This window comes from Lissotriton helveticus, chromosome 5_1 (assembly GCF_964261635.1).
Source record: "Lissotriton helveticus chromosome 5_1, aLisHel1.1, whole genome shotgun sequence".
Taxonomy (NCBI): Eukaryota; Metazoa; Chordata; class Amphibia; order Caudata; family Salamandridae; genus Lissotriton; species Lissotriton helveticus.
In genome coordinates, this window is record NC_136065.1 from 910,419,511 (window position 1) to 910,433,722 (window position 14,212).

Here is a 14,212-nt window from a genome sequence, read left to right on the forward strand (position 1 = left end):
CGATATTCTGGACTTGTTCGCGAAGGTGGAGGGCTTTAAAGTCAACATGAGAAAATCAGTGGCGTTGGACCTCTCGCTGGAGGCCCATACCCGGGCCCACTTGCAGGATCTATTCCCCTTTCGCTGGGCATTAGATGCCATACCCTATCTGGGAATTCAGTTGGCGGCCACACTACAGGACACGGTCTGTCTAAACTATGCCTGAATTCGCCAGACTGTCCGGTCAAAGCTGGGTAGATGGAGACACCTCCCTTTATCCTGGTTGGGCATAGTGGCGGTTATAAAAATGACAATCCTCCCGCAAATTCTCTACCTGTTTCGTGCTATACCCCTGCGGCCGCCGGAGGGCTGGATCCGCCAGACTCAATCTGAGCTGGCTCAGTTTATATGGAACTGCAGACGGCCGAGAATGAAACTCCGGCTGGCAACGTTGCCACCTGAGAGGGGCGGACTGGGGCTCCCAGACTTGTTGCTATACTATCAGGCGGCGCAGCTGCGGACAATAGTGGAATGGAGCAGGTGGGAATCCGAGAAGCACTGGCTCTTTCAAGACCAGGCGGTGGCGGGGCGCCTGCTCCAGGAGGTTCCCTTCCTTCGAAGGCAACACCGTCCCCCTAATCTCTACGCCTCATACATTACAAGGGTCCCGCTGGAGGTATGGGATCTTGTGAACATTAAGCACAAGCTTACGACTTTTCCGTCTCCGCTTACGCCCCTGTTGGATAACCCTGATTTCGGGCCCGGTCAAGATACAACGGCCTTTGCTCAGTGGCGCCCGGCAGGATGCAGGTTCTTATTCTATCTTTACTCAGCGGAGGGGGTCATTTCCTTTGACGCCTTTCGGCAAGAATTTGGCCTGCCTGAAAGAGAACGGCTCAGATATTTCCAGGCGCGACACTGGGCACTTAATGGGCAGATCAGGGAACGGGCAGACCAGCGACTTAGTCCGTACGAGTACTGGTTGATCACAAGAAAGTCGGGCAAAAAGCTCATATCGGACCTATACCGCATGCTTTTAGGCTGATATACACATATTTACAATTCAGGGACAGCACGCTGGGAAAAGGATCTGGGGCGCACGCTTAGCAAGAAAGACTGGGAGGTCATTTTTTATTGGGCACGACACTCCGCCTATCATATGGGCTTGACCGACACCCTCACTAAGATCACTTCTTATTGGTATTACACCCCGGAGAAGCTCTATGAGATTGATCACACGCGGGAGGTGTCCTGCTGGCGCGGGTGTGGAGAGAGGGGCACTCTGGTTCACCTACTATGGGACTTGCAGGAATATTGGAAGCTGGTCCTGGACGAAGTGGACTCACACTTTGATACATTTATCCCAAGATTTCCTGCCTATGTTTTGCTAGGACTGCCCAATCCCCTTACTTACCCGCAGCGCTCGCGCCGGGGCCGACTGATTGCCATAGCCTTGGGTTCCGCGCTACAGAACATTCTATCCCACTGGCGTACCGCACACATCCCCATCTTTCAGGGTTGGTTACATCGTCTCTGGAATGTTTTGGGTATGGAAAAGCTGTCCCTAATTGTGAAGGGGGAGGGTGACAAATATCCAGAACTGTGGCGGCCCTTTTTTATCATTACTGGCAACTGAATTTAGGGAAGTGACCTGTCCCAGATTCTTACGTTTACTGAGGCTATCGCAGGGAGAAGGTTCGGGATCATCTTGTTAGATGGTAATGTAGAGGCAGGAGGATATTGGACCAGAACAAGAGTGGTGGGCGGGTAGTTGGGGGGGTGGTGGGACTCGGGGAATGGGGTTTGGTTATTGTTTTCACATTTGGATACTCACATGCTTACTCAGACAGACCCTTCGACCACGGCAGTGGTCTCATAGCCATGTTATGTCTAATTGGCGCTATTGTCATTTTTCTTTTTTTCCCCCTATGCTGACTTCTGTCATACCATTGTCATGGACACATATTGCAATGTACTATGTATGTGCGTATCTTTATTTGTCAATAAACAGATTTAATACTAAAACGTGAAATGCCAGCACTTATACGTTGAACCAGATTAATTTAAATCAAATTATGTGAATGAACTTTCAGCAGGCAAAATTCTATTGACATGATTTTCTCTGGTGTTACTTGGAAATAAATGAGACCATAAACGTTTTAGGGTCCATATTAAATAAATAAAAATCAATGTTCAAAAGAAACATGTAAGGATTGAATCTGTAAATTAAATCAAATTTCGGAAGGCAAGAACTATTTAGTAGTTTTCTGTTGTTGCATCAGAATCCCATTAACGTCAATCACAAAACAGACAAACAAAGTTAATATGATACCAATTTATCACATTAGGGGCATTAAGGCATTCAGCACAACATAAGCTTCAATGCTAAAATCATTAAAGTAGTTAAAAAGAGATATAACTTTATGAGTGAAGCTGTACCATGAACAGTAAATCAAAAGGCCGGCCAAAGCAGAATGATTCCATTTCTTTATGACACAAACACCATACCCCTCGCCAATTCACATACAACAAACATTTTGGCCATTAAGCATACCATGGGCGAATAGTTTTAAGCTAAATTGAATAGTATTGCCTTATAAAAGGTTTTCAGAAATCCAAGAATATGGGAATGTATTGCTTGGGCATTTTAAAGTATTTGGTTCTTTAGTAAAATGAAGTCAAACACAAGTAAAACAAAGCTCACAAAGCGACACTTTAATATGCCTTATGAATTCTGGTAGTGTCTTAATTCACACCGCCTGCTGTAAAAGATTGGCTTACCTCACTGAGCTGCGAGGACTGGTGGTTGGGGTAGTTTGTTTGGATGGAGGGGTCATTGTTCCTTCATCTTGCTCACTTACTGTGTCAATGATAGAATGATTTTCAGGGGTTGCTGCACCGCTGCCTTGAGGAGTGGATTGGCTGGTGACAGATTCTAGACGAGAGCTAATTTATTTATTTTTTTAAATAAAAAAAAAGGGACAGCGTTATGGAAATTAGTGAAGAGGAGAAAAGAACAGAAAAAGTGAGACACTGTTGTTGTGAACATGAAAAATATGACTATGAGAGGTTGTAAAACAAGTGTCAAGGCATAATGTACAACCTAAAGTAGGAATAGTGAAATTCAGTGTACTTGAAAACAATTGTTCCTCTTAGGCAGTTGATGCACATGTGAACTAGAAATCATACAACTAGTGAAATTAAAAAGTGAAGGGGAAAAGATGGGATATATATAGTGCATATATATCCAATTTAATTTTTGTTTCAACAAACAAGTTACTTACCGCTGTAACGCCTTATCTGGTCGAGACTCTAGCTAGCCATAGATGCCTCACCTTAGAATTATCCATGACGTCAGACTGAATACAGAAACCTTTAATGAGCAGTACCCCTGCATGCAAGTAGGGAGGGCTGTTCGGCTCCGCATGGCGTCATTGGCGTCGTCTGTGCCAGAAGTGAGGCGAGTGGTGCCTATATAGGCACCACCACAGCACACTGATGTGAGTTTCTTTTTACAACTTTCCACGCCAGAAGCACATAGCCACTAAGAACACTGACCACTGGTGAGTGAAACAAGGGCCCTGAAAAGGGGAATAGCCCTCAATACTCAAATCTGCTCCCAGAGTGAGGAGTATGGGTGAGTCATTAAGGAATCTACAGCTAGACAGAGTCTCTACCAGATAAGGCGTTGCCAAAGGTAAGTAACTTGTTCATCTGATAAAGACTTCTAGTCACCGATTCCTTACATTAGGAAAGATACCCAAGCAATAATGTACCGGAGGTGGGTCTGTGAACATGATTTAAACCAGTAAGTCCTGAAGGACTAAATGGGCACAGTGCTTATCCAGACGGACCTGATTGCCCAGTAGTGTTTGGTGAACGTGTGCAGCGAGGCCCATGTTACTGCCTGGCAGATATCCAGGACAGGAACTCCACCTGCTAACACAGCGGCTGAAGCATTTGCTCTGGTGGAAGGAGCACACAGACCCTCTGGGAGTTGTTTCTTGGCCAATGTATAGCAGATCTTAATGTAGAGCACAATCCATCGGGAAATGTTTTCCTTCTGCACAGCCTTCCTTTTTTTGGACCCAACATATCCGACAAAGAGTTGATCATCCACTTATAACGGTTTTGTTAAATCAAGGTCGAACAACATTGCTTTGTTTGGGTAAAGCCGGTGGAGTTTCTTCTCTTCCTTCGTGGGATGAGGTGAAGCATAAAAATAGGCAATGTGATCGATTGGCCTAAAAGGAATGGGGTTACCACCTTCAGCAAGGAGGCTCGGGTCCGAAGGGCACGTGTGCCTGGGAAGGAGAGATGTGTGGAGGCTGGGGTGATAGTGCCTGTAGTTTACTGACACTTCGAGCAGATGTAATTGCCATCAGAAAAGCCGTCTTGATAGTGAGTCACAGGAAAGTGGGGTACCCAATCTACCCTTGGAGGCTTGGGCAAAACAACAATAGGTAAAGGTGCCTGCAAGGGATTTCAATTATTATTCTCAGTCAAATCTATTCAAAATAATCACTTGTTGGTCTAGGCCCAACTGGTAGCTGACTATTGATCAATCCGAACATCAATGTAATTATTTAAAACATTAATATTCAACAACAGATAATTTTCAGCTTATTCAGGAGAACCCTCCCCATCTGCTGCGACAGAAGATTATCTTGAAGGGGCAGCCTGATGGAGGACTGATGGCCATGCTCAACAGCTTGGGATACCAAAATCTCTGAGCCCAGTCGAGAGCCTCAAGGATGACTTGGGCCAAGTCATTCCGGATCTTCTTGAGAACTCTGGGTAGGAAAGGCCTACAGGAAGTTGGAACTTCACTCAAGATGAAAAGCGTCTCCGAGCGTGAGCCACCTTGGAAACTCCAGCATGCAGAAGTGCAGACGTTGCGAGTTCTAGCTGGTGGCAAACACATCTCTCCCTACTGCTGAAAGAGACTTTACACCATAGCTGGATGGAGTCGCCATTCGTGATTCGCTCTGCATTTTCAGAGGAATTCATATGCCCTGGCACTAAGAGAGCCCACCAGGTGTTGAACCACCAGGGAAATGCTGTGACATTCAAGCCATTTCCAGATATGTAGGGCCTCTTGACAAAGTGTCTATGTCCTCAAGCTGCCCAGTTTGTTGCGGTACCATATGGCTGTGGTGTTATCCATGAACACTTGCACTAGCCATCTCTTGTTGGAGGGCAGAAAGGCTTTCAATACCAGCCGAATCAACTGGAGCTCCAACAGGATGATGCGTAGTCCGGATTCCACTGGAGACCAGAGGCCTCTGACCTGCACCTCTACTAGATGGTCGCCCCAGCTCAGGAGTGATGCATCTGTCACTATTGTTAGATCTGGTTCATTAAGTGAGAGGGTTCTGCTGCTGCCCCAATCGTGGTTCGCTAACCACCACTGCAGATCTTTTGCAGTGGCCTTTGAGATCTGGACCATGTCTGAGAGATTGCCCTGATGCTACACCCACTGGAACTGCAGGTGCAACTGCAGATCCTGCATATGCCAGCTGGGCATGTGTCATAAGTAGCATGCATGTGACCATGATACCCAGCAGCTTTAGAGGCTGAAACATCGGTATAATAGTCTGAATATCCTCCTGTACTCGCAGTTCAGAAGGATAAGCCTGAAACTACACTGTGTCCAGAACAGCCCCAATGAAAGGGGTCCGGTGTGACTTTGGCAAACTGATAGTGAATTTCAGCGAGTGCAAGAGGTCCGCTGTAGTCTTGAGGTGGGAGACAACTGCCTGGGGTAAGCTCGCGTTCAACAGCTAGTCATTGAGATAGGTAAAAACTGGCATTCCCTGATCTCCGCAGATGAGATGCAACCACACCATCAACTTGGTGAACATCCAAAGAAGGCTGGTAAGCAAAAAGGGAAGCACAATAAACTGAAAGTGCTCATGACCTACTGTGAAACGCAGGTAGTGTTTATGGGCAGGCAGGTAAGGGATGTTGAAGTCTGTGTCCTGCAAGTTCAACACTACCATCCAGTTTCACAGGTCCAGGTCAGACAAGACGTGAGCGAGCGTGAAAACTTTGAATTTCTCCTTCTTCAGAAAGAAATTGCGAAGGCATAGGTCTAGGATAGGACAAACGTCCCCATCCTTCTTGGGCCACTAAATAGTAGCAGGAATATCAACCATGACCTACTTCTGTTGCCGGAACCCTCTCTGTGGCTCCCTTGGCCAAAACAGCTGCCACTCCCTAACGGAATATGGAGATGTGGTCCTTCGTCAGCCTGTTGCAAGTAGGTGACAAGGATGGAGGGCTAGACACAAAGGGAAGGGAGTAGCCCTTTCGGGCAATCTGGAGAATCCAGAGGTCTGATGTTATCGTCCTCCAGTGGTGCAGGTGCTGGCTTATCCTGCCTCCCACCGGGTGACCATGATGTTCGTAGGGCCAACTAAAGAGGCTTGGAAGCTGCCGGGGGAGTAGTGGACTAGCCCGAAATCTGGCTTCCTGACTCACGAAACCTGTGGGTGCCACGTCCTCAGCCACGCAGGGGCTGGGAAGCTTGTTTGCCATGGTGGCTAGGCGGGTGGAGATGTGGCTCGAAGCCCCTTATTTATCCACTAAAGGATTCAAAAGCAGGCTGGAGCTAGCGAGGGGCCATGGAAAGGCCCTATGACATGGCCGAAGCTCTGCTGTCCTTTAAGCGCTCTAGCGATGAGTCCGCCTTGTTTCCAAAGAGACCAGACCCATCAAAGGGCATGTCCATAAGCAAGGCTTTGACAACCCCTGGATAGCCAGTGGCTCTCAACAAGACAAGGTAACCAAGGGCTACCGCCGATGAAACCGAGTTGGTCGTATGCAATCCACTGCATCCCTCCCGTCAGCAACAGCTCGGGAGAGTATGGCTCAGGCCTCCTCCGAGACCATAGGCAGCACCTGCGTAACAGAGTCCCAGAGTGAGAGGAAGTATTGACCCAAAAGGCATGCAGTGTTCACCGACCGCATTGACAGGCTGGCGGAAGAAAACATTTTCTTGTCTAAGGTATTCAGACTCTTGAATTCCCTGTCCATTGGAGGGGTAGGGAATGAGCCTGGATATAGTTTGGATGTGAAGGCACGACCGCTAAGTTCTCCAGGGTGGGGGTGTTGGGTGAAGAAGTTGGGGTCTTGGACCAAGCCAAGACTAGGATGTCTGTGAGGGCTTCATTAAAGTGGTTCAGATGGGGTGACTCCCGTTTGAAGAACAAGATGTTTGTCTTGACTGCGGGTAGCGGAAGGTCCAGGAGCTTGGCCGCTCTTCACACACCATTGCTAATGAGGCTATATCCTCTGTACCTACGGTAGGAAGAGAGACCGACCAAGCTATTATTTGGGGATGTGTCAAGTCCACTTGCACCCGCCAAATACCTACACCAGTTGTCCTCTGTGCGTTCTGGGGGCTAGTATTAATAAGGGTCCAGTAGACCTTCCCAATCTTCCGCAAGTCCAAGCTGATAAGAATAGGGCTCAGGCTCTGGCCCGAGGGAGTGGCTCCAATACGAGTCTGCATCGGATGACACCCATACAGTTCAGTGTCGACGACGGGGTTAAGAATGGTGGTGGCACCAATGACGTTGGCAAAGGGACCGGTGCCGATCAAGATGTCTAAACCAATGGCACTCCAGATCGGTCTATAGATTCCGACTGGTGACGGGGGCGAGCCGGCCAGCGGAAAACCAGTAGGAGCCCCTCCCGAACCAGCAGATCCCAAAGTAGTGCCAGGGGGAAGGGGCCACCCAAATATGAGGTGAATGGCCTCTTAAAACTCACAGAGTTGGGCGGGGTCACTCCGGCTCCAGGAAACTCAGAAGGCGTGGATGTGGCCCAAGCGCAGGCCCAACTGCAGAACCAAGCCTTGAATGCCAACGTTCCCCCGACTTGAGAGATGACTTCAAAATAAGGGTTTAAGTCGAAGACCTCTTCGACTTATTGTTTTTTTTCTTGTGGGACTTATCTGAACTCCCAGACAAATTTGACTGCGACGAAGATCGATGCCTCCACGCCCAATCCCAGGACGTTCCTCACGACCGGGATCGAGTGTGTTGTGGCGTCGCACGTTGAGCGGCAAGGAGCTTGAAAGACCGCCCCAGGAAGGCCTCAGGGTGCATGCGTGACAATCGACATAGGAATTTTAGCCGTGGTTGCACTCAAGACACCACAAGTAGACAAGGTGTGGATCGGTCACCGACATCTGCTGGCGACAGTCTCTACAGGGCTTTAAAATAGCCTTCCTCTCGGACATCTTGTCACACCAGGCAAAGTCGTCGCCAAAATTTCGAAAAAGGTCACTCAAAAAGTAAGTGGGGCAGTGCTAATTTTGAACCAGTGTTTTCCGGTGCTCAGCACTTAATTGTCAACACCGGCACTTTTGACAGCCTGCCACATGGTGGCGCTATATGTCTAACTTACAGGTGTATAAATCACAGGAGTAAAAACCCATCAACCACGTTGGGATTGGGGTAAGTAATCTAGAAAAACATGAAGTATCCCGACTGGTATTATTGGTGGACAATTAGAAAGGATATGTCAGACAGTATCAGGAAAGAAGTAAGAAGACTCTATAGTTGTTTCGAATGTGCTCATGGCATCAAGTTTATCCAAAAAACAGGGATTGGCCCTATTCTTATCAGCTTGGACTTGCGGAAGATTGGGAAGGTCTACTGGACCCTTATTAATACTAGCCCCCAGAACGCACAGAGGACAACTGGTGTGGCTCACTGTGGCTCACTAGTGGAGAAGTGTGGCTCACTGGTTAGAGGAGGCAGACCTGGAAGCAGAGGTCAGCCCGGGACCAGGGTTCAATTCCCGGCTCGGCGGGGTCTTGAATCCTAAAATGTCCATGGACTCGACAATTCTCGCTCCGGTGCCTACTCGATTCACGGGTTCACACTCTGCGACTCTGGGCAATAGCTTGTTTAATCTCCACAACGGCCCCTCGCGGTGGGATGCCTGGCTTTCACCTTGCGGATACTCTGCCGGGGTTATCTCACAGGGGAATACCAGGACGGGTTCCCTAAGCAAGCGCTTAGAGACCGCTTGGTGATTTGCGCTATATAAATTCCTGTACATTTACATTTACATATTACAGTTGTATCAGCACTGTAAATAAACAAATATTACAACCCATAATTGTACTTGGTGCTCAAGATGTGCAAATGATGTGCAGGATGGCGACGCAAGTGTCAATGTGATCAGCAAAATTCGGCTTGGAATCATACTGGTTTCTTCTATCTGACTTGTTTTCTTGAACCTCACTTGGTTAATAGCAAATTTAATCACATTTACTTGCCCTATAGACAATCCCTAAAACACCTATCAAAATCACATAGGTGAATGTCTCGTCTTTTTTGGTATTGACCTTCTCTCTTATGCTCTAAGCTTGTTATCACGGCTCCTCTCTACACTGACTAACAGCCAGAAACTTCAAATTAGAAGTGCTATCACAAATCTCTAAAAGAGCACTTTCTCTCTTTCGGCATACCAGATTCTGCATGAAAGTAATGGGCTAATGAAATTGCAACCTCTATGTCCCATTCCAATCACTTTTCCTCTCTACTTAACACTTCACTCACTGGTATTGGGGTCAAAGGCCAGTCTTTAGACAACCTGTATTAAACACATATATGTAATTTTGATCTTTTACAGCCTTGAAAAAGCCCTGGCGCGAATCGCCATAGGGGGCGAAACACGTGTCGGCTGTTCATGTTTTTACTAAAAAATCAATAAAGAGCCTTTTTCTACATAAAATGGACTTTTGACTTAATTCATATGAGCAAGGATTCAGCCTAATGATATGAAAGAACTGTTGTCAACACACTCATTATCCCCCTAAAGACAATTTCTTTAAGCATCAACATTTAAAAAAACCTGATAATTCAAGAACAACTCAGCAATATACCGGAGTTCTTCAAATGTCTCTTCAGGTCCACAGAAATCAGGCAATCTTGTCAAGACAGCTGCAAATTCTCAACATATAGCTGCCCTGTAGAGGGTCCCTTCTCCCCCAACAGACAAATATGTGCTCTTGGCTGACTTTGCCTTGGACAAAGGATTTGGAATTTGTCTGTCATCCTCTTAAATTCCCACCTATATACTTCCCTGGCCTCTATGCAACAGCTTCCAGTAGTTAGGCTACAGAAAAATCACTTTCACAAATGACAAGAAGCTAGGGCAATTCAATACTCTAAAATAATTCAACATAACATATTATTGAGTAAAGTGCAGCACCCTTAGCCATCAGTAAATGAGTCCTGCAGAGCTTAAAAGATTATTTATCAGCAGTTCTGCTGGGAGCTAGCTTTTTGGTCAAATGATCTCTGCAGTAATGAGTTTAAGGTTGTTTTATCAAAGCTTAAACAAATAACACATTCTTACCTCGACCTTGAGTGACTGATGGACTGACACATAAGTGGGTTGTACTGAGCTAGAATAGTTATTGTGTCACACTGCTGCCCGATGATCAACCTAGCCTGTTGCTCTGTTGCATTTCTCAGGTTTATTCCATTGAACTGCAAATAGACAAATGTAATTGTTCAATATTTCTAAAATAAAATTGAAACAAAAGACAGTTTCATACTAGTATTGAAGCTGAAACCATAATTATATGTTGGCACAACAATTGGGTCACAAAACGTTGCATTATCTTAAACTGGCATAGGCCAAATAATAGAAAAGAAAGCCTCATCAGGCAATCTCAAGAGCTTTCCTAGTTGGTAATCACATATGTTCAAGAACATATTTCTAGATCAATCAAACTCTTGCCAAAACTGAAAAATGTATAACCTTTGGAAGCTTATATTAAATATTCCGTACTCCTGTCAATGTGTTTATCTCTTTTAGGAGTAACCTTCAAAGAAAAGTCACCAAACTTGTCAGGCAGTTTATTTCTCATTATATTGGGCGCTTATGTCTTAGATGTGAATAAACCATTAAATGAGGCGCCATTGCTTTTCTTTACTTACTTGTTCTTATTTAACGGGTTTAGGTCAGCAAGACTAACCCTTTTCAATAACTTAATGGTGGAAACTAGAGGCTCTGGGAAAGGCGGCCAACTAAAAACACATTATTAACTTGCTGACAAGGGCATGGCATTGGTATATTTTTTTACATTTTCAAATCAACAACAAGAGCTGGTCAAGGAAGAACCCCCTACAGTGGAATTAAGTGACACACTCTCCGCCACCGCTAACTGAACTAAAATCTTTGGGTATAGAAAAACAGGAATCTCTGGGCACTCTAGCAGCCTGAAAAACAAAACCATGAGTGCAACGCTTGATCAGACTCAGTAGGTATCACAACCGAGATAAAAAGTACAAATTATCCATTTTGGCACTTAGTAATAGCTTAAACTTCTATGAAGTCATGTGTGCATTTAAATCCAGATTTTTTAATTTTTGTGATGAAAGTGAATTTTATTTTAGTCAATCACACTTTGGGGTAGTGAAAACTGACTCCTAAAAAAAACAAGAATTACAAGCTATAAATACATTTAAACTACATATCTAAAATACAGTATCAGTATAAGTTTCGGGATAACCAACAGATTGTTCAAGGGGATATTTCGCTGTTGAGTTCAGAAAATCATTAAGCTTACACCAAACAGTAAACATGTGCAAATGGTCCACTGTCTCACATACATTTTAGGGCCCACCAAGAAGTTCACTGAAATTTATTGAGCTTTTGGGATGTTCAGTAATCAAATCTGGAAGCCATGAACCCCTAGGTGATAGTTTAAAAGATCTACAGAGGGCTACAGGGTGCAAAATCAAATACCTTTTCTGATTCTGCCATTCTGCGGTTGTCAACTTTAATGAGCAGCTGATAATATTGAGTCACATACCATGTTGAGCATTATTAAGTTAGTAAAGATCCTTCAGTCAGGTGAAATGATAAATTGACTTCCCCAGCCACACAGAAAAAAGGAGAGATGGGCATACACTAGAAAATGAAACCACTTCGTGGTCCCCTCCAAAAATGGAGTGAGTGGCTTAGTCGACCAATCAGCTTGAAACAGAGCACTAGAGTTTGCATATCTTCTGCCAATCTGCACTGGCTTCAATCCATACTGATGGAATAGAAAAGTTTATAAACATGTATCACTCTGTAGTTGCAGTGTTACAATTTTACAAGATGATAAGGTTCCCAATATAGTTGAGCTACAAGAATCAAACTTTTTCTTTCAAACCCCAATTTTATTTCATGTCTGAGGTGTACGACTTGTAGGAAAGTAACAGAAGAGGCAGTAAATAATGTCTTCAACATAGTATGACCCACCCATACTTCTTTTCTGGCTTGAATATCAATTCTGCAATATGCTGTAAGCAGGTTGACAAAAGTCAATGCTGCAGCTTAGCAATTGTTTGCTAATGGAATGTCCCCGCAACACACACCTGATCCGTTTCGGTTTTACCAGTAGAATTAGCACAAGGCATGTCCATGTATTTTCTGGATAGGCATAGCCAAGTACTTAGCTCAATAGGACAGTCCATTCTCTAACGCTGGCATTGTGCAGTTTAAAAAGTACAAAATAACAATTTTCGAGACTGTTTTGTTTAATGAGAGTAGCACATAAGTCACCTTTTAAAATATAAATTTTTCAATGACATTTTGGCCTTTGATGGATTGCAAAAAATGTTGGCCATTAATTGCCTGATTGATGTAAAATGATGACACAACTGCCTATAGAGAGTGGGAGTAGGTTAGTAGAACCATCCTGTCCATATGGCTCGGAAGAAAAGCTCATCCACACAGAGATTGGAGCTTGCTAGTTCTACGTAATGATGCAATTGCACCAAAAAAGGAAAGCTTCAGTGTAAGGTGGTGAAATGTAACAGTGTAAAGGCCAAATGTGGCTCAGTTCAGTTGAGTAAGGACAAAGGTCCGATCCAAGGATGGTATTAATACAACTCTGGGTTGCATTTTCTATTATAACCATCCCATGAAAGTCTTCAGGAGAGGAGCCCTAAAAAGGAAGATATTGCCTACTTTGCAGGTACACTGCAAGATCTGTTAAATGCACCCTTATGAACTGCATGACAAATCAGACTGTTGTAAGCATAGGTATGCACTGAACAATACTGTTTTGCTGCCTGCAGAGAGTTGACCTGAAAGAAAGAGCAGAAAGTGACAAATCTTTTCCATTTAACCACAGGGCATGCTGCTGTAGGTAGGGCACTGTTCCTCCTTAAGTTCTGCAATGCACTTTGCCGCTAGCTGTAAGAACCCAAACTCTAAGCCTGCAGTTGTTGGATAGTGAAAACATGATTTCCACACCCACTTTGGAGCAATGAGAATCAATGTTATTGAAGACTGACAATACTTTTACAAGACACGTGGTGTTAATGGTAGAGAAGAAACATATATGTAATGGCGTTAGCCAATCTACAGAGTATTCCCTAAATAAGGAGATTATGGATGCTTTGAGGTGTAAAGTTATGTTTTTTTCGTCCTTCTAAATTGCAAAAACATCTGTAAGGTCCCCCGATCCTGGAACATTTGGATTACTACATTTGGATTTAAACACCATATGATGACACCTCCTTCTCTGCTGATCTGCAAAGCTGTTTTTGAATCATGGCAAGTGTTCTTGCTGCTGGAAGAAAACTCAATCCTTGACCCTCCCAATCCGGATTCCACAGCACCGAGACTGCTCTACTCGCCACCACAGATGACATCCGCACCCTCCTCGACCGGGGACACACCGCTGCCCTGATCCTACTTTACCTCTCCGCAGCATTCGACACCATCTCCCACCGCACACTCATCGCCAGATTGAACGTTGCGGGTGACCGGAAAGACTGTCTTTGCCCAGTTGTTTCCTTTTACACTGGAGATTTCTTGTATAAGGACATTATTGCAAATCACACATAGACTTAGATTTTTGAGTCTTTTTTTAACCAAGGTGCTATTGTACGTCAAGTCTACATTCTGAGATTCTCAGGCACTCATGTCTTCTTAAATCCAAAGCAGTGTTTATTTGGCAGCAAGAGGTACATGCACTTTCAAGGGCACCTATTACTGCCCCACTACAAATAGTATTGCCTTCTTGTATTGTTTCTGGGACTCTCTTTGAGGGGGTTCAGAAATCTTCTGTGTTAGATCATCATTTTGTGCCACTCATGACTATCATACCGGCTAAGAAGAGCATGTCAATTTACCATGCTGCATGTCACAGCAGCGCTTGCGCTACTTTTTTCTCCTGCCTCAATGCATTTACTATACTTTCCAT

General features: G+C 44.8%; 1 protein-coding gene across 5 annotated transcripts in view; it reads right to left on the minus strand.

Moving 5' to 3' along the window:
* The window catches only part of DLG5 (discs large MAGUK scaffold protein 5), a 957,981-nt gene that overhangs the window by 323,974 nt on the left and 619,795 nt on the right, over positions 1-14,212 (minus strand). For 4 of the 5 annotated variants that reach the window (XM_078643375.1, XM_078643374.1, XM_078643372.1 and 1 more), the window contains 2 exons: positions 10,360-10,493; positions 2,761-2,925 (listed from right to left, as the gene is read on the minus strand). In XM_078643375.1, the coding sequence (XP_078499501.1) occupies positions 2,761-2,925; positions 10,360-10,493 (299 nt within the window). The remainder of the gene's footprint in view (positions 1-2,760; positions 2,926-10,359; positions 10,494-14,212) is intronic. The other variant, XM_078643373.1, reaches the window with a different exon arrangement.